Below are 21,898 nucleotides of genomic sequence, written 5' to 3' on the forward strand. Positions count from 1 at the left end.
CAGCAGCAACTCGCCACTCGGGTTAGTGGAACTGGGCGGCTTGGATGTACGCTCACTTCGTCACGGCACTCGCTACAGTTCGGTCGCAAAAACGAGTCACGGTTGGCACCGGTCGCTGTACGGTGTGCGGAGTCCCTACTCTAGTCGAACATCACCAAGTTCAAAACGGGGTCCATACGGAGAACGAAGGAACGGTGCAAAAAGTGTTCCTCTTTCTTGTGGCTCGGGTTGGAGGGTGCTTACTCGCTGACGTTGACGGAAAGTTGGTAACTTCTTTTGCACGCCTCGGCCTAATCGCTAACCTGTGGGAGTTGAACGATATCGCCCGCTGTCAGGAAGCGTCACGTTGTACCGGGCACCGTAAGCGACTCATTAGTTCAACAAACATACGCGGACACGCTCGGAAGGTGCAGTGAAGTGTGTGAGGAAGGTGGTAAAATTATAACATTTCCGGGTGTTTCGCTGCAGATTTCAGTGCATCCGTGAGAATAAGGTGAATAGAGGCGAATCGGTTAGAAGTGGTGTTTGGTTTTCTGGTGGTCGTGTGGCGAAAGTAGAAGGAACCGAGCATGGGTCCACTTAAGCAAATGACACATTGCGGAAGCATAAGTGCACTGTTCGCTGTGTTGATAGTGCTGTTCGGCGTCAGCTCGTCGGCCCTGACCACGTTCGGGAAGTCGAACACGAATCAACAGGCAGCTCCAACACCACCGCCGGGTAAGATGGCATCGATTGGTTTAACACAAGTGCGGTTCTTTTGAGGATTTCAGGTGTCACTACATTGTTTGATTAACGAGAAACGCTTATGAATATTTTTGTTAAAAACTGCATTTGGTAAGAAAAACAAGTTGAAGAGAAAGCTTGAAGCTGATCGCTAGAAGTAAAAAGGCGCCTAAAGTTAGGCAATCTTCTTACACATTTCTTGGCATTGAATGTGAAAAAGGAATCTGAAGATACCGGTAACAAAGTCCGAGTCCGTCTTGGAACAAAGGTTGAATATTGATTAAATTAAATAATATTCAATTCTTATTAATTCAAGTGTCTTACGGCAAGGAGAGCAAAAGTATCTTGTTAAGTTAAATTACTATTTAAGCTCCAATTCAAAAGAGCTTCTAACAATTGCTCCTAGGCTTATTAGCGCTTGGTACACATAATAACTTTTTAATTTGTAAATTAATAAAAGCTTCGAATGAACCTCTTTACAATTCAAGACATAATTGATGATAAAGATAATACATCTCGAGGTTATAGAGTCGAGGTATAAGAAGTACAAGGTCCATCGTTAGGAGTTTACGACTTAAAATAAATTTTCACTCATTTTAGTTTTTTTTATTTACACAACGGGAGCTTTAAAAATCACAATTTGACAGAAGCCAAAGAACTTCTTGTGGAAGTTACAAGAGAACCGAAAATTTATAAAAAAAATCATACACTGCATTGCATATTGTCAGGCGCAACATGCTTAGCAATAATTAACAGGATCATTACAATATTTCATAGTATGTCTGACTAGTGTTCGTGATAGTTGATGAATGCTTCATCAACTCAATTCAGGCTAACCTCAACCGGGATAAGTTATTAACTACATTTTAATTGAATAACACAGTCCACAGTGAGTCTATAAAGTCACGATCAGTGTTTCTAAAGAGGCTAAAGCAAGCAGCATTCTCGATCACAAATTTTGACAGCTAATTAAGCTTCTGCCTTATCAATTCTTTATGCTTCCTGTGCTGTCCAGTTGCGCTGCACGGTATTCAGCAATTGGATTAAGTAATCAGAGGAACTTTTTGCCCCCCTATTATCAAACATTCGCACGTAGCGAATTAGTGTGCCGGGTGCGTGTTTTGTAAAATTTTGCTCAAAATAATAGATGACGGGTCCGGAATTACGATCGTGACGGGCGCTCCGAAAATTATGACAATTCACCGTGCACGAAAAAGGTCAACATTTACAAAACGCACCACACATTCTTTGCAGATTCAGATTCAACATGTGAATCGCGGCCAACCGAGCGTGAACTATCGATAATGGAATTTTTCCATTTCCTATTGAAGCATAAAAACTCTAATCACCTGTAATACACGCAAAAGAAACCAAAAATCTCAACAACCAGAGAGCAAAAAAGCCAAGATTATGCGTTCGAGTTGGGATTCGTCCACACTAAAGGGCGCACGCAAACGTGTTGGGTAGACTAATCTCGGCGTTGCCTTTGTTTTCTGCTGCTTCCGTGGCCACGGTCGGTAATGGGCGGTTGGTCTGGTGCACGTGCGCGATCCTGGCCCGGTTTCGCGGTGTGCGTGCGTAGATCCGCTTTTGCGACCAGGGATGAACTCGTAACAATGGCAAGAATTCGTTTCAGCACATTCCTTTGCTTTGCTGAAAACATGTTAATGGTTGCGGTCGTCCTCGGTGATGTAGAGGGAGGCCTAGGGCTAGGGTTAAAGGAAGGACGGCACACATTACCATACCAATGAGCGTTGGCAAATAAATTTGGGGTTGGGTAGTGGCTAGTTAATTTCGTTCATCAGATAAACCCAAATAGTGGTGCACAACGAATCCAGAAACACAGGACGGAGATAGTGCAGAGGATTTTGCGTGGCCATCGTTCCTTTCGGTACACGCTTCGACGCCTCAATGTATGCAATGGAACCGAGCATGAAGTGAGACTAATGCCAGACGTATAAATACCGAATAATTGAATACAAATTAACAACTCGTTCTGTGTGGAGTTGGCTTGAGCCTCCCGGTAAGTTTGCCTTTTGCCTCACATTTCCGATTCCTAAGCTATAGACCGGGTCCAATCAACAGATTGGCAGAATTTCGTCCTGGAAGTTTTGCTTCGGTTGGTCGCCAAGCTGAGGCAGGCAAAGCATAGCGGGATTATGCTAAAGGTGAAAATTTATGGTCTCTCAAACGTTGACAATCGTACCGAATCAGGCGATCGGGGGTTAGGTTAAGGCACGCGGGTCAAACTTGGTGAAGCCCGCGTTTGGTGTGGCACACCGTTCGCTGGTGTTCGAATTAATTGCACGTTTATCGAGATCTTGATAAAGCGCTTTAGTGGCACCGAGCTAATTGAAACTATGGACATGGTTGATCGTGTAATGTAAGCGATTCCTTACAGGTGATACAAGCGATTCGATTACTACGGTTTACTACCGATTAGCCGAGACACGAATGCGATTTCCTACGCGAATGTTATTGGGAAAGGAAATGATGGCAATGCGAGAAAGTTAAGCAGTGAGATATATTATTGCTATTGAATTTTAAGTGTATTGTGAGTGTAAGTGAGCCTTCGAAGAATTGTCAGTGAATAAGAGCCAAGAAGAGAGAGAGAGAGAGAGAGAGAGAGAGAGAGAGAGAGGAGATAGTTTTCAATTATTTTTGCTAGATTTCATTGATGATGTCTTGTATGAATCACTCCAGAAAAAAGAAACATTTAAAAAAAGTTTTGCATACTTTTAGGCGTGCACTATCGTCGACTTTATGCTGAGGTTTCTATTTATTCGACGGGCTGTTTGATGTTCCATTAGTCCTTTGATATACTTATTTATGAGTCAATATAAGCGAGACCGTGACGGTGAGCACTGGCTGCATTGGTTGTTTACAATAATCGTTGCACTTCCGCTCGATGTTCCTATAAACATTTCATCCAGACGAATGAAACACAATTCTATCGTTAAACAGTGAATCAATTTCTGAATGCAATTCATTTAATGAATGTTTACAGCAAAATCATTCATGTTTTTAGGTCTTGAAAACGCGAAGCAAGAGTTACCAATTAAATTCAGTACACTTCACCACCAAAGCTCGGATTAAAATTGGTCATAAACACGATTTTTGTCTAACGAAACGTTGCTTGAATCCGTATAGTCCTCTTGACCTTTACGATTCATGTAGCGAACCGGACGGGCTTCTCTGTAATTTTGATAAGAAACTCGAACCGCTAGACTAGCTCAAAATTAAACCGCACTACCAATTGTGCACGAAACTCGATCGTGAACCGCCTTGTTGCACATAATGGAGGATAATTTAAGTTCGCCTATCAGACTGGTAAAAACCTGCCAGGAATTATAGGCATTGAAAGGCAGTGGGGCAGTAATAACACCGAGACTAGAGTACGAAAACAGCACCTTTATCATCGGTTGTCATCAAACACGGCGTACTTGAGCGTATATGGTGGCGACTATTGGGAAAATCAAATGGAAGAAAGAACAAAAAAAAATTACGAACAACACACACAAAAAACGAAGTCTTGGAAACTAGTTGAAAATCTGGAACAAAGACCAGCTCGCATGAAACAAGGCGAATGCAGAAAATGTGAAAAGTGCACTATCAAAGGAAAGGAACAAAAAAACAAAGGGAAATCTCAACCGCCCGTCAGCGCCACGTCGGGTCCTCCTGCTTCTACGCTCACTTTTGATTTAGTCAGAATCGTAATTGAGCCTAGGCACGTAAGATTTGGTGCACTTGTAATTTTGCCATGGTACATTGAAAGTTGCGGGCGAGCTGAGTCCATCGTCGCTTCCGGTATGATTATCCTACATTCAAGATTATGCTTCAGCTCTATTTGGAGTGAATTTCTCATCACCTTTAGCACTATTTCTCTAGAGTAACGCTTCACCTTCTCGCTCTCTTCCCACAGTGGTAGCCAAAAGCTGTACAAATCATGGCGACTGCAGTACGATACAGAACACGAGCTGCGTAATCGATCCGATCGATGATCGGATGCGGTGCCTGTGTGGCGATTTCAAGGCCCCAGTGAATGGACTCTGCTCCGCCAAATATAAAGGTAAGTAATGCCAAAAGGCTGGAGAGTGGATCCGGACATTTGAACCAATTTCGATAGCATGTCCCGATCACTGTTTGCTCAGGGAAAGCCGCGTTTTGCTAGCCAACATGCAACAGATCCGAGTGAACGGCGTTGCGAAAAGGTTGTTTTTCTTGCCATTATAAAACTGATAGGCGTGAAAATGAAAGCAACACGGTGCGCGGGTTTGCCTACTGGGTGGCAGGAGTGGTGACTTGCGTTTGAGCAATAAATTTGTCGAAAGCTTCCGTTCCTGGGTCGTGTTACACCAGAGCACATGCATGCAGCTACACCTCAAAAGGTTGAGAGGTTCATATAGTTAGATACGGGTGTAGTTTCACATTTCACTGGCCGCGTAACCTCTTGTTACATGAGTTATGACGGTCAGGATGTTGCATGTAGCACATGACCTTAGCAGAATAAGGCTAGCCAGTGTGGTGTGCTGTGCAATATAGAAGGGAGTCACGTGACGAAACCCGATCTGTTATAAGAGATATCACGAAGAAGAGATTTTGCGCAGATAGCCTTTTGTCACTGTACACCCAAGAATTGTTGTGCAAGTTTTTGGCAGTAAAGTGTTCAATTTTAGTTTTGGACAATATTTTCAACCCTCAGCGCCTAAAAGTATGCTATTGTGTGTAATATTGTGTTTAATTGCTCATTTTAAAGACGAATACAGAGCTTCAACCCTTGGCGTTACCGTACAAAGACTAAAGGCTTTTACAATTCAGAACCGTATGCCTTCTGCACACTGAATCCATCACTATGTCCCTGTCTTTCTCATCCCGCAGGACTACGTCATCTGTGTGGTGATTCTGCCCAGTGCGATTATGGTATGATGTGCGCCATCGAGAGCGGTACCAAACCGACCACGACGCTGGTAACGAGCAAAACGTTCCTCACCAGCAGCATGCTGAACAGCAACGGAAACAACACGTACAAAGTGTGTCTGTGCGACGAAGAGGCCGAATTTTTCGAGAACAAACACGAGCGGCACTGCAGCGGCACGGTCATGATTGTCACATCCGGCGCCGTGATTCCGCTGATGATGCTGTTGCTGGGAAGATTCGTCGCCAACCTTCCGATCACTCACTGGAACGCAGCGCTTTAAAATAACCTTTCTTGAGGGAGCGTTTCAGGCATCGCAAAGCCAATGCACAATGCACTTCGTCAGCGATGGCGGACAAACACCTGAGCAGAGTAGCTTTCAGCAATGTGGGGCTGTATGAGGGTTAGATGGACGATAGAATAGACCAGCACCTTACGTTAAATCCGAATTTCTTGTCCCAGCACCAGATAAGCCTTACTAGTGTAGTCATCGATCACATCGTAGCGAGTGATTAGGATCGAGCAAGTGATGGATGGAGAAGAGCAAGAACCAAGTCATGTTAAAAGTAATAATATATTTTCGAAATCCTTTGCACTAGAGCACCCTTTTGCAAACACCTAATGCCTTATCATATAAAATTACCATCGGAAAACGTTTCAAAATCTTAGTATACAAGTTTTAATCAAACAATCACATTTTACAGATTTTAACCATTTTTCATATTTCCGATTGATTATTAAGTAAACAACTCTTAAATGTACTATAACATGGCAATTCAATCTTACTAGAGATAGAGGACTCAATCCCTTCATCAAAAACTATAGGGTTTATTTTCGTAGATGTAAATACTAACTTTAATCTTGCATCGATTTTAGTATACTATTCCCGTCCAAATAAAAAAAAGGGTTCACATTGATGTATACAGCGAGTAAGCGTCTTTTATATGGATAATATGAGGAACAAAGGAGAGGATAGAAGTGTAAAAGTGCTTGACTTACTTTATTTTTCCCAAAAACCAACAAACACTAAAGATGTGCTTAGAAGCTCTATCTATGCGTGCTTAAACGTACAACACTGTGTGATTTAGAAAGGAGCAGCAAAAAAAACGAAACTAAATACTAAGCCTAGGGTTAACCGCACAATACAGATCTGAGGCAATTGTACAATGCAAAAAATAATCTAAATTAGCCGTGGCTTGCGCACAAAGAATATATATCGTGTCTACAGAGAGTTATGGAAACAGGTTTATAAGCAAGGAATTGAACCGGTAGATTGTAAAATGTAATGTTATGTGAATAAATTTCTTTGATCTACGTACGCTTTTTAGCTCTGCTTGGCGCCTAGAAGTGCATTTGTTCACTCTTTAACAGTGCTGCGCTGCTTAATTTTAATCGTGCAAATGTAATGAATCTGATTGTTTTCCCTTTTATCATCACGTCTTATTATAGGAGCAACATTCAAAACCTAGCACCGTATAAACAATGATGATTTTGATGACAAAAGAGCAAAACTAGCTCAGAGAAGTATAATAAATCCGAAACTATTGAAAACAATTCGTTGTGCATTTTGTCGACCCTCAAGGTATAAAAAGTTTTGCTACATTTTCATTTTATCGTCTGTACAAACCGTTGAAATTAATATGTCTATCTCAAAAATTTAAATAGGCGAATTACTCTTTGCCCGTTTTTATTTAACCATTTCAGAACTTGTAAAAGGATCGATCAACGGTCAAATATTTTCAATTTCTTCGTAAAAATCCGGCATGAGATTGTTCCAACGGTATTTTTTGAAATGTTCGATCCCAGCTGTCATTGGCCTGCTGCTACTTCTTCTTCTTGCCGAGCTGTCAACGAGTGGTGGGTGAACCAGCACGCCCGCAGCTTGACACATGGCCATTTAAATCGACAACTTGCGAGAAAAAAGCAAAGAAAAACGAACGAAACGTTCTGAAATAAATAAAACGTTAACAAATTGAAAGTGTATCTGCAACGCGTAATGCGCACAGTTTGCGGTGTAAACAGGTGGTAAAGTGAAATCCTCGCAAGCACGATGGCACAATCGGTTTCTGCGGGTGGCAAAGAGCAATCCATGCTGAGCGAGCATCACACAACGCCGAAGAAAAAAGTAACATTGGCGCTTGCTGACTGTGCCAGCGGAAACACCAGCTCGACCGAAGATGATTCTATATTTCGTACGCTAGAGAATTTTACTGCCCAGAACGGAACGGCCAGCCCTAAGGTAGGGAAAAGCAGCGCATCCCGGACTGGCACACTGAACAATGGTTTCGCTTTCCCTTGCAGCTTCCCACCATTAAGGACTTTAGCATACTGAAGCCGATCAGCCGCGGTGCGTTCGGGAAAGTGTTTCTAGGTTATAAAAAGAGCGATCAAAACAAACTGTACGCCATCAAGGTGATGCAAAAGACGGAGATGATCAACAAAAACATGGTCTCGCAGGTGATCACGGAACGGAACGCGCTGGCCCTGTCGCGCAGTCCGTACTGTGTGACGCTGTACTATTCGCTGCAAACACTGTCCTCCGTGTATCTCGTGATGGAGTACATGGTCGGTGGCGATCTGAAATCGCTGCTGGCCATGTACGGGTTTTTCGACGAGCCGACGGCACGGTTTTATGCGGCCGAAATCTGTCTCGCGCTGCAGTACCTACACGGGCACGGTATCGTTCATCGGGATATCAAGCCGGACAATATGCTGGTGGCCGCTTCCGGGCACGTGAAGCTAACCGACTTTGGATTGAGCCGTATCGAGATGCGAAGAGATTTGGAAATATCGGACCTGATAAACTGTTCGCCAAGTCTGAACGCACGCACACCTGGCCAGCTGCTGTCGCTTACCTCCCATCTGTCGTTCGGTTCGCACGATAAGCGCATTGTGGCGGATGCGGTTGCTGCCAGCGTTTGCTCTAATCGCCCAATACGGGAGGAAACTTCCGATCACGAGTCGGACAGCTCGTTTGGCCAGTCAAGGCAGCAGAACGATAGCAAAATGTCCGGCGTGAGTCCATTCTTTTCCGCGGAGCAGAATGTAAGCTCGTGCGAAGAGGTAAAACCGTCGAACGCTCCCGAACTGACGATCGTGGAGGAAAAGTTCGACTCGTCCTCGTACTACACATGCAATTCCAGTGATGAAGGAAAAACGAGCTCGAGTGGCAGCTGTGAGTCGGTGAAGGTAGTTCGGTTGCGTTTGGAGCCGGCCGAAGGACCCGCGCCGGAGAAGGAAAACGTCGATAGCACGAACAGTGGCGAGGAAAAGACCAGACTGAAAGATCCGTTCGAATGTTTGATGGTGAGGAACGCGCTGGAAAAGGATTTCGATACCCTTTTTACTGATTAATTTCGTTCCCTTTAGGTTTCGAAAAGGCTGCATCAAAATTACACAGAAGATTCCGGCGTTTCGAGCAGAAAGAGTGACATATCCAACATCCCGTGCGAGCTGTCCGCGATCGAAAAGGTGGAAAACCATTCGAACAACAGCAATAAGGATTTTAGCTCGGACTTTTCGAGGAGGTAACACATTTTTCGTCTAATCGGTTCATTTGTTCGTGAAGTAAAGAATTTGGGCTTTTAGTTACAGCATGAGCAACATCACTGAGATCTCCCACTCACCGGTGCGGAACGGTATGCGTGGCTTTAAAAGGCCCGATTTTCTAAGGTGAGAAACACCGTGCCGTGCTGCAGGCAAATTATTACTAACCGTTCGCCCGCTATTGCATTACAGAGGCATGAAAAGGGGAAGAAATCTGGCGAATCGAGTGGATTCCTTGGCGTCGGACGGGGACGGTGCCAGTACGGGACTCACGCAGGAAATCGACGTGCTGGACATCTGTGGTGAGATGCATCGGAGTACGCCCAAAAAACGCAAAGCAGCATCTCCGATCAAGGGCGTTCTGAAGGTCCGTTCGCTTTCTGACGATGAGATGCAAACGGGCGAGAACGTTCTGATCGCGAACGTCATGTTCTCGACGCCCGTTTCTTCGCAAAAGATACGCCGCGAAGGTGGCCAGCTGGGCAAATTGAAAAGCACCCGCTTCCAGCTACCGTCCTCGATCGATCAATCGCGCAAGGTGAAAGCGTACAGCGAAGCGTTGCCACCGCATTTCATCAAAATGCCGGATGAATCGGTCATGTCACCGATCTGCACCAACAACACGGCTACGGTTGAGTGCGACAGTACGGCTGGCGCTGATGCCGGTGGACCGGCGATCGAGAATACGCCGAAAGCCGTGAAAACACCGTTCCGCACACCGAAATCGGTACGTCGAGCGCCGCTGGTATCGGACGAGCGAATACTCGGCACGCCCGACTATCTGGCACCGGAACTGTTGCTGCAGCAGGGCCACGGTCCGGCGGTGGATTGGTGGGCACTCGGTGTCTGTCTGTACGAGTTCCTGACCGGTGTGCCACCGTTCAATGACGAGACGCCCCAGAAAGTGTTCGAAAACATACTCGGGCGGCTGATCGAATGGCCGACGGGCGAAGAGTCGCTTTCGGTGGAAGCGGTCGACGCGGTCGAACAGTTGCTCGAGATGGATCAAACGAAAAGGCCGGCGGCGGAACAGATGCAACGGATGTCGTTCTTTGCCTGTATCGATTGGCAGCACATGAACCTGCTGGAGCCACCGTTCATACCGAACCCGGACGATCCGCAGGATACTGGGTACTTTGAGGCGCGCAACATCATGCAGCACCTGAAGCTGTCCAACTTCAATTTGGACGCTTTTTAGCGAGGTGCGCTGCCAACAAACGCGGAACACAGCTGGATACTGGCCGTAAGAATGTACGTTTGAAGGTAAGCCCGAGGACGTTTGGGACGTTTTTAATACAGTTTGTACCACTACGCAACGGTTAGACTGGTTAGATAAGAGCCGATAGGACGTGAGAGGGAGCGCAGGGTTAATATATTAAAGTAATTGTTACTGTAAGCAGCTTGTTATGACCAATTGTGACATTCGTGAATGATTTCGTTTGTTTTAATTTATTGCCTAAGTAACGCGGGTGGGATGCTTTAGTAGTAATGTGATATTGCGAGCACTGAACTGAAAAAAATGGAACAGGACAGACTCGGACAACAACAAAAAAACAGAACTGACTCGAGTGATTGATGTTTGCTAAACTTTGAAACGGAAATACGAGTGCGCAACATATTAGCCGGCAGTTGGCCGAGAACTAGAAGATGAAACAGATGGTAGAAATGGGTCAATCTTGATAAGGGAGCGAGTTGTGATTCTTGTGACGTTGTTTGGGTAAACATGGTGCGGTCGCATCTACGGTTGCATAAAACATCAGATCGATAGCCGGGAAGGACGATAAGGCGGATTGCGGATGTGCGGAATTTCTTTCAAACTGTAACGAGAGCAGGAAACAGGTGGGCCGCATCTCCGCTTTATCTGCCCATTTAAACCGCCATCAATCTTTACGATGGAAAACAGAGAAACAGAGTCACGCAGCGGAAATGGGAGTAGTTTTTAAAGGCATTTTTATTACTGCGTAATCGCTCGTACTTTTTTTCAACAAACAAATGGGTGTAAATAAAAAGACTATTTGAAGTATGTCGGGTTTTCACTTTGAATTTAATATCCACAAGGCAAATCTTTGATAGCTATTGATATGATGTCGTCATACGGGAGCTGTACCAGTCCCCCGCAGTGAGGAGCGACATTTCAACTACGTGGTATCATTAAGTCTAGTAAGCCAGAAATGGCGGGCACGTCCTAAGAGAGGTCGTTATGCCAGGATAAGAGAGAGAGAAGTCGATTTTTGTATGGCGTAGGCTGAAAGAGAACGAAAGAATTTGAAGGATAAATTAAAAGGAATAAAGGAGATTTCAGAAGAGAAAGAAATGGATAAAGGACAGGAGATCCAAAGCATTGGTCTCACCTATGCTTCCTACGTACGAAACAGACTCCGTATATTCCAAGCATAGAAGATGTCACTGAACACGCTATGAGTGAAATGGGACACCAAAAAGGCACCTTTAACGACAACGACACGAAATACAATTCTAGCGAAACTTCGTTGTACTCTTTCGATAAGGTCTTCCCAGGATAAGCAACAACGACACAGAAGTATTCCAATGAAGAACAGACATTCCAATAACGGGTCGTGATCTTGAAGATGTGGCCCACCGCTTTTATCACTTTCCTACATAATAAATTAAAGCAGGCATGACATGACATCAAGATCGCGGGCGGACAAGATGGACAGTCAGAATAGGAGAGGACAGAGGAGAAGATTTTCAGGACATTAGCCTAGCTAAGATGCCTAGACAGCTTATCAAGCTTAGTTAGGATTAGGATCTACGGTACACATTGCCACGCTAGTCTGAACTCCGTGTCCGAGACAGGTCCGGAGCTGAGGACGGAAGCTAAACCGTAAAGCAAAACCGCGTGTAAAGGTACAATTTTCAACTCATCGACAGCACGTGTACCTGTCAGCAGCCGAGCCCGGCAAAGACTTTGCTTCATTTTATTCAATCACATTCGCACACCAGCTGCCACCTCGTTATCTCGTATCAGTTTGCAATATAGTTATAAACCAAATGCAACAAAAAACACACACACACACAGACATTCTACCGTAATGAGCATCAGTCGATTGCATATGTAAACATAGCGCTTATTTGCTGTGAGGCCTTATGAAATGCTAATGAACAGTTTGCCGGAACGATCCGCAGTCAAATTCGTACGTTTCGCCCCTTTCGCCCCGACCAAGGCGGAATGTGAGACAAAGATGAGCCTGAAGTCGCGATCGAGCTTTTGGGGGAGGGGGCGAGCGCCACACACACATGCAAAAGCAATCGCCGTTAAACATCATAATTAAACGAAATGGGCTCTCTTTCACTGACGGTCGGCTGTTGTGTGTGACAATTCCGTGTACGCGAAGTTGGTGAACTCACACGTGCATCAGCCGCGAGGGTGGAACGCAACAATACATTTCGTTGGTGCATAACTGCATACGTGCAGGAGTGTGCTCGCGGGCCATGTACGTGAGCGATGCATTTAGATGGAGTTTGGCTGGTGACCAGGCCGAATGCAGTTGCAGTTTTTCTCGGATCGTGCGCTAGTTGTTGCCGGACAGGTGTGGTAGACGCTATTTCGGGCTATCAGTAAAGATATCCGTCATCGGGTAGCCGGGTGGCAGTTGATCTTGTCGTCTTATCTGTGGCGAAGTTCAATTACGGGTACAAAACCAACCTGCGTGTCGGATCAATAATTCATTTGCAGTAATAAGCAGTCCTAGGCTCTGATCTGATAAGTTAATTTGAACCCCCTGCGGTGTCATCACGCCCCGGACCAGTGCCTTAGATTAGGAGGCACCGGAGGTATGACAGTGTTGGACAACGAGTGCTTTACAGTGATCAAATACGTTATCGAGTCGATAAGATCAATCATCACATACGGTGTGTTACATGTAAGCTGATACGAAGCTGACTCTACGATAGGTGCGTGCCTCATTATCGGGCCAATCTGCTGAAGGAAGGATCACTTCCGAGAAGGAAGCTACGAAAAAAAAGGAATGCACTTCGAATGTTCAGATAATGAAAAGACAAGCTGCTTTTGATTTGAATTAGCTGTAATCAAATCCGTTCATTGGATGACTTACTGTGCTCCAGATGTCTTGTGATGTCATGATTGCGATGTATGGTTATGAAATTTGTTTGTTCTCCAAATTATTTTGCTGATGTTAAAATACCACCACAATAATTAGTTAAATTGGTTTAAATGCACTTCCAGGAACAGAAATTCACAGTAATATACGGATAAAGAGCAACAATCATCCCGGTGTGCCGCCAAAACATTCCATCATGTGGGGCCAAAACAGTTCCTTCTTTCGGTTTTGCAACCTATACTTTCGGGTGAGTTACGCACACGTACGGTAAGTAGCATCGCTCAAACGCTACCCTACATTAGCTAGCAATGTAAGACTGTTGGTAAATACTTCCACAAAGCCGTCCCACTCTTCGGACGATTCACGGTCGCATGTCTGTCGACGCGGTTGATTCGGATCGATTCGTGCTGATACTGGGATTTCATAAACAGCTCCACAGTCCACAGACAGCCAGGACTTTTGCAAATAACCGTCGAACATCGGTCCATCAATGTTTACAACACCTTCGACAAGGAGGCAGCGCGAGTAAGTAAGCGTCTCGAAGTGTCTGATGTTCCACCGGAACAGGACGGTACACACCTCGCTTCCTGCGCAGAGGAGGGCCACCCCGATTAGGGGGGCGCGGTGGACCAGTGGTCGCGGTAGAGTCATCGAGTGGTCTGGTGGTTTGGTCTGGTAACTGGATATAAAAATCAGAAGAAATGACGGCCATTGTTTCAGTGTTATCACAGCCGGTGTTCGCACCGCTGCTGGAAGTGTAGTCGTCGCCGCTGTCCACCAGTCGAGTTTCGCGCGTCCAACGGCAGGCCGGAGAAACAGTTTGCTTGCATCGGCAAGATATTCAGTGCCAAACTGCGCTGGGTGCAACATCCAGAGGCTCATCGTTTTAGTAAACTGTTGGCACGCTGGGCACTTGTTTCGTTCTGTTGGCAAATTTCTTCACGGTCACGGGAGAAACTCTGTGGGGCGTGGGGCGTGTAGCGGTGGTAGTGGTGGATGGAGAATGTTTTGCAAATAACAGTGCTCCCGTTGGCGTGCGTTGGTCGCATCTGGACGTAACTTTGTACCGGACGGAATAGTGGCTCAGTGTTACGTGGTGGATGCACGTGAGTGTGTCACGTTTTGCGGTGGACCAGAACCAACAAGTCAAGTTCCTGAATTGAGTAGGATACCCTGTGATCCTGTGAACGATCGTCGAAAGCGATCGCACCAACCTTAGTGTCATGGTATGAGAAATTGATTTTTAGTGCTTGTTAATAGTTGTAAAGGAATCATTAAGAACCCAGAATAACTCAAGTGCGCAAGAGTGGGAGATGTACTGATCGCGAACAATTTTGTTCAGTGATAGTGTCAAAGATCGTGAGAAAATGTCCAGCACACGGTGTAGCGCAACTGTTTGCCATCTGAACCGAACCGATCGTGCTGATGGCACGTGAAGCGTACCTCTGCCAGGTGCTAATGTGTTTTATTGATGCTAAAGTAACTACAGTCGCTTACTGGCCAACCAACACGCAGCTCTTTGCATGGTCCGACGGTCCGAAGTGGGAAATTTTCTAGCTGAGTAACTGGGTTTCCTCCGGTGATAGGTATCACTTTTAGCGTTGTTTAAGCTTTCACTTCGCTCCGACCACTTGTGGCGTTGTAATATTTACCTCAAACACAGTGCTGTGATAAGGAAGAGATGTCTTCGATGTCGAGATGATGTGGTCCGCTTTGATCAATATTGGAATTCCCTCCAGCGGTGTCTGGACCTCTCTTGTATCAGGCTCAATATTGATGTTACCACCCAGGGACTAAAAGCACATACAAACAGGTGTTTCTTCACATAGTTGCTGTGGTGCGGGACATTTGCATCTAGCAGTACTTCAGCAGTGAGTGACGAATCGAAAACTCCCGCCTGTTATATATCCAAGTCCTTATTAGTCATCTCCGTCTACACGAGACTCGAGTTCTCGACTATTCACGGTTCGATGGAACCTAAGCGCAATTACACCGCTCTGGGAGATAAGTGCGGCCAGTAATAACTCCCGGAACAATTTGCGTTCGTGCACTGAATTCACGTGATAGTTATGGAAAATACGATTTCGCAAGTTTTGTCGACTGCCAAACTCTCTCCCGCTCTCTCCCTAGCCATGCGAAGCTCAGTGCCTTACGAATTCCTTACATTCTTTGGAGCAAACGTACGTACGTGGTACAGTTCAATCATACGAAATGACAAGGTCAAGACGCCGTAACGGAGACGAGCATTAGCGCTGGCCAGGTCTAAACACTTGATGGTTGATGGCATCGCTACACTTACTTCCTGTAGTGCGGCGGGATCAGTAACATGGTGTTACATGCGGTGCACGGCGCGTAGAATTATGATAGATCTTTCGCAACGGTACACGTACGTATCCGTCCAGCAGGCAGTAGTTGCGCTAACAGCGGAAAGGTAAATGGCAGTGATTAGATGGTAGCTACCCTTTGCCACCTTATCTCGCGCGCGGCACGATCGCAGCTGATGATGATAATGATGCAGCCGGTGATGGGACTGATGACGAGCAAACTAGGTCTAATTTTCGCCCGTACGCTATAGTACGGTGGTTCGTGACAACATTTTTTGACCAGTACACGTGTAATGTGTTTCACTGTCTCATTGCAGGAGCAGCTGCTGGAGGAGCAGCAACAAGCAGGGCCGGCCAACGCAGAGACATACAGTGACACTACTAACGATGTCTGGAACTACGTCGTGTTCGTGTCCTTCGTGGTTATATCGGCGCTGATACCGATCCGGAAGCGGCTGTGCCGTCGGAGCAGCAACAGCAAGAGCAAGCAGGACTATGTGTTCGGAGCGGGGCACATTTCCACACTGGCGATGATGCTGTCCATCGCGCGGGGAACACTTGGCGTGATCTCCGTGCTGGGGTATCCGAGCGAGTTCTTCTACCGTGGTTCGGCGATGTGGGAATCACTGTACGGCGTCATCACCGCGTACCCGATCGTATGCTTCGTCTTCATACCGGTGTACTTCGATCTTGGCATCACGTCCGTCTATCAGTATTTGGAGTTGCGGTAAGTCTGGCACGAGTGATCCTCGAAGAGCTTTCCATCAATGAAGATCTTCTTTTCGAACTCTCTCTATCTCTTCAGCTTCAACAGTCGTCTAGTGCGTTGTCTTGCGTCGGGGACCTATATACTGAGGACGCTGTTGAGTTTGGGCGTTACTATCTACACGCCTACCGTTGCCCTTAACACAATCATCGGTGTTCCGTACTGGGTGTCGTTGCTCTCCATCACGCTCATCAGTATCTTCTTCAACGCACTCGGTGGCTTGAAGGCGGCGGTGGCTGCAGACGTGATACAGAGCCTCAGCATGACGGCAATGCTGGTGGGGATCATCATTTACTGCGCCGTAACGGTTGGTGGTGTGGACAAGATACTGACCATCAGCTCGGAGAATGGTGAGTGGGTGCTGCTTGAACATCTGCAATCTGTGTCTTATTCTATCCTCTCTCAATATCCCACAGATCGTTTCGCATTTTTCAACTTTGCTGCCGATCTGCATCTGCGCGTCACCACGACGTCCGCCTGGTTGGGGGAGCTGTTCAACTCGCTCAGTCTGTTGGGCTGCCAGCAGAACTTTGTCCAGCGCTACCTCAGCATGCCCACGTTCAGCCAGATACGGCGCACGCTGATGCTGAACATTCCCGTCGTGATACTGCTATTCTCGCTGCCCTGGTTCGTCGGGATGGCCATCTACGCCATCTACTGGCACTGTGACCCACTGAAAGCGAGTGTGATCGCAAAGATGGACGAAATACTGCCCTACTTCATGGTGGACCGGTTCGATAACGTTCCCGGCGTGTGGGGGATCTTCGTGGGCACGCTGTTCAATGGGGCGCTCACCCTGAACATCTCCAACATCAACTCGCTGGCAACTGTAACCTGGGAGGACTTTCTTTCGCTAATTCCGGCACTACGCAAGAAGAGCGACAAACATCAGCTGAATGTGATAAAGCTCGTGGGCACGATCTACGCGGTAGTGATCATGGGCGTAGGTTTCATCGTAGGCTTACTGTCCGGTGTGATCGAGTCCTCGATGCTGATCATCTCGGCCACCTCCGGCCCACTGTTGGGTGTGTTTGTGCTGGCCATGTTTATCCCGTTCGCAAATTGGAAGGGCGCTGCGATGGGCATGATTGCGTCCCATTTATCGATCCTGTGGATCGTGGTTGGTCGGCTGCTGGAGAGCAACGTCAGTGACACACTGCTGGAAACGTCCATCGAAGGGTGTTACGCGGATTTGATGGAAGCGCAAAAGAATGCATCCTTGCTGGTGGTGACACTGGACGACGGAATTAATGTGGTCGAGACGAGCAATCTGCTCAATCGAATCTACTCGATCACGTACATGTACTACGGTGTGTTCGGTACGGTGCTCACTGTGCTGGCGGGGATCGTGATCAGTCTCGCCACGTGGAGCAGTCACGATCAGTACAACATGAAGATGCTACATCCAGCGGTACGATGGCTCTACTCACGCTGTCCCTTCAGCGGTAAGCACTTTGGTTCGTTCGAGATAGCGGCTAGCTATGGGGCTGGGAATAAAGAGCCGGTACCAAAGTGCTGACCAGGGCTGCACCCGTGGAAGGATTGTGGAGCTCGGACCACCGTTTGTATCGGCATGTGATAGACAGATGAAATAGTTCCTATCTAGCCTAGCTTAATAGTCTTTATGGGCGTCTTGTACAGAATGTAAATGTACGATAGAGTGTATTGCGTTATAGCCAGTAAGTAGGGTTATTGTCAATAAATCGTAAAGACACTTTTAACGCGATTGATGGTATTTGTTTTTGAGTAAAAGGATTAAATGATCAGTTCAGAAGAATGTTTTGTCTCGGATAGACGTGTGAGTGGAAGTAAATTTTTGTTTGAGGCTCTGTGTGTATAAATAGGTGGAATATATTTGAATTCAAGATGATATGGATCTAACAAGAATGTTGAAATTGATATCAGTTTGCAATGTTACTAAGCTGCATGGACTTAAACCGCGAAAAGCGAGGAACGCCGGTGCAAACGAGTGACCAAAGTACGGCAGCATTTGCCAATGAAAGAGCGAAAACGAACGAAATAAGAGCGAACCATGCATAGGACGGTAGCAGGGGTACCGCGTTACCTCAATAGCGCTCTGCGCTTGTGGATCAAAGGTGTCCAACTCCGGTGCTGTGGTGTCAAATATTTTTACTTTGTTTCAAGTACATGCTAGACAATTCAGTTGAGATAGAATATGCATCAGCAAAAGTATAACTGCTGAGCTAGGTGAGAAAATTCTTATTTCAGGTGTATATTATGTATCCTTGCAACCTCAACTTGGTCATACAGGGTTTCCGAGAAGAACTAACGATGTGCGAGCCATTTCTGGGCAAAAGCTAGGTTGAAGTAAACAACTGCCAGGTAGAACTGGCGATCTGTTGCCCTTTCTGGACTATGGCCAAGTTGAACTAGACACAGGCTAGGTTGAAGTGGACGATGGCCAGGTTGAACTGAAATGTCAAATTTGAAACAATTGCTGAAGCGTTCGCAAACGGTTGAGGTAACGCTTAATTTTAAAAAATATTTAAAAAATGACCGGTAAAAACCATATTATTTGTAATAATTTTTTTTAAAGGATATTAATAGAAGAGAACGCTTCAATTGCAACGCAGCTCGTATGTAATTATAAAATTATTATTTAATGCGCTTTGAGCTTTAGAATTTGCAATGGCTTGCTTCAAGATATTATATTTATTGAACTCACCTAAATTTCGCGTATATTGCTTAATTACACTGCACTTGGAAAGCAAAAATAACATTACAAAAAAATTATTTTTGAGCATTGAAACATGCTCAAAAAGCTGTAAACAATAATTTTATAATTACATACGAGCTACGTTGCAATTGAAGCGTTCTCTTCAATTAATATCTTTTAAAAAAATTTATTACAAATAATATGGTTTTACCGGTCATTTTTTAAATATTTTTTAAAATCAAGCGTTACCCCAACCGTTTGCGAACGCTTCAGCAATTGTTTCAAATTTGACATTTCAGTTCAACCTGGCCATCGTCCACTTCAACCTAGCCTGTGTCTAGATCAACTTGGCCATAGTCCAGAAAGGGCAACAGATCGCCAGTTCTACCTGGCAGTTGTTTACTTCAACCTAGCCTTTGCCCAGAAATGGCTCGCACATCGTTAGTTCTTCTCGGAAACCCTGTAAGGGATGACCTAATTATGATTCGATTTAACACACATTACAGTTTGTCCTTACTTTTTATCAGCATACAAGCTTTTAGAACAGTTAAAAAGTTTTTGATGGCTGTACCGCTTACATTAGGCGATCGTATGTTCTGGTGAACGCGCTGGCGCTTCACCTGCCATGTCTAGAATTTGTGGCCTAAATATTTTAATCAAATTTGTTCGATATCAGTCGTGCAACCAAAACTGTCACTCGGCCATATCCGTCAAATCCTATACAAAATTTGTACGACTAGTCGTATACGACTGAGCAGTGACTGCAGCTTTACGTTCTGTGTCGTTCGGCGTTATTTTCACTAACCTGCTGTAGTTAGTTTAATCTTATATTTAAAATTGAGACGATATCATGAGTCACAGAGTCTACATAAATACTGGAACAAATTCCCATTCGGATCGTCCTCCCGTAGTGAGGACTGTCTATTCAGCTATGAGGTATAATAAGTCTAGTAAGCCGAAAATGGCCAGATTTAAGAGGTCATTAAGCCAAGTGAAAGATGAAGATGTTGTTCAACTATGGCGCCCTTTTACGGCTCGGAGGAGGAAAAGTCTCTCAACTAAAGTGAAAGGTGAACATCTTGTATATTAGCTTTAAGCAATTCGTCCATGCTGTCCTACATGACAAATAATGTTGGAAAAAGAGTAAAACCTATTTTGTTTGTAGAATAACCGACCTCAATATAAAAGCATATAAAATAGTTATGAAAGAATAAATAAATAAATAAAAGCCAGAAAAGGAAGCTTAACATTTGACACCCCTGCCTTGAGCCAAGAGTGTCCAACTCTGTTTAAGCTTGGCGCTGTGAAGTAAATTATTCGTTTATGTTTACTATTTAAACTGTCCGGTGGAGAATGACAGGCTTAAGTACATTGCATTTTTTTTTCTTATCGATTTTACTGTCATAGCAAGATACTTCAGGAATATGTTAGGTCCCCAAAGGTTTAAGCTGCGGAATTGACCACTTCATATTGCTCTTTTTCATCTGTTTTGGTTGTTGGAAGTGTGAGTAAACGACGATTTCCATATTTTATTTTTGACAACCACGCTTTACAACGTTGCTTGTGTAGTTTTCTTATCTACACCACCAAAGTCACATGGCAGAGCGAAGCGTGGATGTTTCCGTCTCTTTATGCAATCAATTCGATACAGCCGATGCCGTTCGGTACAGCTGTTCACACCTCATAAACACAGTTTAAACAGACTCTTGCCGTGGGCTTGTTACCCTTTTCCATCCCTTAACGGTGTTTCTGGCGACGCTTTGGAGTCGAGTTCCATTCAGCTTCTGATTTGAACTTGACTCATAATTTATGTACCAACAAACAAAACAAAAACTAGCATGAGCCATGAGCGGTGGGTGGAGGACCACCCGGTGGTTGTACTTTTCCATGGCACTTGACCGTCAGCGGGCAAATCCGATAGATTTTGAGGTGATTTGCCGCAACATTGACACTCGCAGCGAAAGACCTTCATGGGCCTTCGATGGCCTGGGGAGCGTTTGTGTGTCTGTTGATGGAATTTCTGGGCTGCATTAGTGGTTAGATTTGAGCGATTTTATCGATCGATGGATGGTCGAACCCAAACCAGATGCATTGGAGAGCGGTGATAGTGGTCGAGACGTCTTTGTCGCCGGAAGATGTCAGTCCTGCGCACCGGACACCGGAGAGTAGAGAGATAGTCGTACCTCGCAGACGAAGCTTAGGCAACGTATACCGACTTTTGAGGCTTAGTCCATCCCATATCTACCCATAGCTGCAGACAACAATTGATCGTTGGAAGTGGTCTAGACCTATCACCAGACTCAGCGGAAGTCTGGCTACCGTCACGCGCTAGTTGCTACCAATTTAAAATACGCTGCAAGTTTAGTTTTTTTTTACAATTGTTTGTTTAAGAACTACGGAATTGGCGAACGTATTATTAGCATCCTAGTCACGGGTGATAAGACGCGGAATGGAATGTAGCATGATTGATCATCAGATGTCTATCGCCGGACGAGCCTTCACCGAGATAGTCCAGCAGGCCCCTTCGGGGGTTGGAAAACGTCTATTTCTCTCAATGAATTCCCAATGAACTGTGTCAACACCGTTCGCCGTAGATACACATCTCAACTCGTCAATCAAAAGATCATACACGAATGATATCATTTGCTGTGCCCCCCCTCCCACACGCAAAAACGCACAATCCACCCGATCGCACCAGCTCAATCCGATTCGGTGCAGTTTCACGCGGTTCATTGATAAAATTCGTTGACCTTAAAGCAATGGATTATTTGTTTTTTCGCGCCGAACCTCTACCTAATACACGAAAGCGTGCATGCAAAAATTGTGCCAGCTTGTACCGCGACGGTCGGCCTTTTTTTGTTGCTG

General features: G+C 45.4%; 3 protein-coding genes across 6 annotated transcripts; all 3 read left to right on the forward strand.

Moving 5' to 3' along the window:
- Nucleotides 1-6,952, forward strand: LOC118505250. The gene is made up of 3 exons (XM_036040803.1): nt 1-717; nt 4,646-4,792; nt 5,602-6,952. The coding sequence occupies exons 1-3, from the start codon at nt 570-572 to the stop codon at nt 5,919-5,921; spliced, it is 615 nt and encodes a 204-aa protein (XP_035896696.1). The 5' UTR covers nt 1-569; the 3' UTR covers nt 5,922-6,952.
- Nucleotides 6,953-7,508: 556 nt separating this feature from the next.
- Nucleotides 7,509-11,207, forward strand: LOC118505177 (serine/threonine-protein kinase greatwall). The gene is made up of 5 exons (XM_036040630.1): nt 7,509-7,877; nt 7,940-8,944; nt 9,008-9,165; nt 9,227-9,310; nt 9,377-11,207. Exons 1-5 carry the CDS (start codon nt 7,689-7,691, stop codon nt 10,380-10,382), a joined length of 2,442 nt encoding a protein of 813 aa, XP_035896523.1. The 5' UTR covers nt 7,509-7,688; the 3' UTR covers nt 10,383-11,207.
- A 1,358-nt stretch (nt 11,208-12,565) lies between these two features.
- LOC118505190 (sodium-coupled monocarboxylate transporter 1-like) lies at nt 12,566-18,080 on the forward strand. 4 transcript variants are annotated; one of them, XM_036040650.1, is made up of 5 exons: nt 12,566-12,735; nt 13,392-13,513; nt 15,908-16,317; nt 16,396-16,706; nt 16,773-18,080. In XM_036040650.1, the coding sequence occupies exons 1-5, from the start codon at nt 12,651-12,653 to the stop codon at nt 17,873-17,875; spliced, it is 2,031 nt and encodes a 676-aa protein (XP_035896543.1). In that variant the 5' UTR covers nt 12,566-12,650; the 3' UTR covers nt 17,876-18,080. The 4 variants fall into 4 exon arrangements, with proteins under 4 accessions (XP_035896543.1, XP_035896544.1, XP_035896546.1 ...); XM_036040651.1 differs by having other exon boundaries at nt 12,586-13,099; XM_036040653.1 differs by lacking the exon at nt 12,566-12,735 and adding an exon at nt 12,745-12,838.
- The last annotated feature ends 3,818 nt before the right edge of the window (nt 18,081-21,898 follow it).

This window comes from Anopheles stephensi, chromosome 2 (genome assembly GCF_013141755.1).
Source record: "Anopheles stephensi strain Indian chromosome 2, UCI_ANSTEP_V1.0, whole genome shotgun sequence".
Taxonomy (NCBI): Eukaryota; Metazoa; Arthropoda; class Insecta; order Diptera; family Culicidae; genus Anopheles; species Anopheles stephensi.

Bases quoted from the DNA above. Each gene is read 5' to 3' on its own strand.
- LOC118505250 (XM_036040803.1), top strand. From the start codon at position 570: ATGGGTCCACTTAAGCAAATGACACATTGCGGAAGCATAAGTGCACTG. The intron at 718-4,645 runs GTAAGATGGCAT...CTCTTCCCACAG, and splicing joins AGCTCCAACACCACCGCCGG to TGGTAGCCAAAAGCTGTACA. The intron at 4,793-5,601 runs GTAAGTAATGCC...CTCATCCCGCAG, and splicing joins CTGCTCCGCCAAATATAAAG to GACTACGTCATCTGTGTGGT.
- LOC118505177 (XM_036040630.1), top strand. From the start codon at position 7,689: ATGGCACAATCGGTTTCTGCGGGTGGCAAAGAGCAATCCATGCTGAGC. The intron at 7,878-7,939 runs GTAGGGAAAAGC...TTTCCCTTGCAG, and splicing joins ACGGAACGGCCAGCCCTAAG to CTTCCCACCATTAAGGACTT. The intron at 8,945-9,007 runs GTGAGGAACGCG...CGTTCCCTTTAG, and splicing joins ATCCGTTCGAATGTTTGATG to GTTTCGAAAAGGCTGCATCA.
- LOC118505190 (XM_036040650.1), top strand. From the start codon at position 12,651: ATGCATTTAGATGGAGTTTGGCTGGTGACCAGGCCGAATGCAGTTGCA. The intron at 13,514-15,907 runs GTGAGTTACGCA...GTCTCATTGCAG, and splicing joins TTTGCAACCTATACTTTCGG to GAGCAGCTGCTGGAGGAGCA. The intron at 16,318-16,395 runs GTAAGTCTGGCA...CTATCTCTTCAG, and splicing joins TATCAGTATTTGGAGTTGCG to CTTCAACAGTCGTCTAGTGC.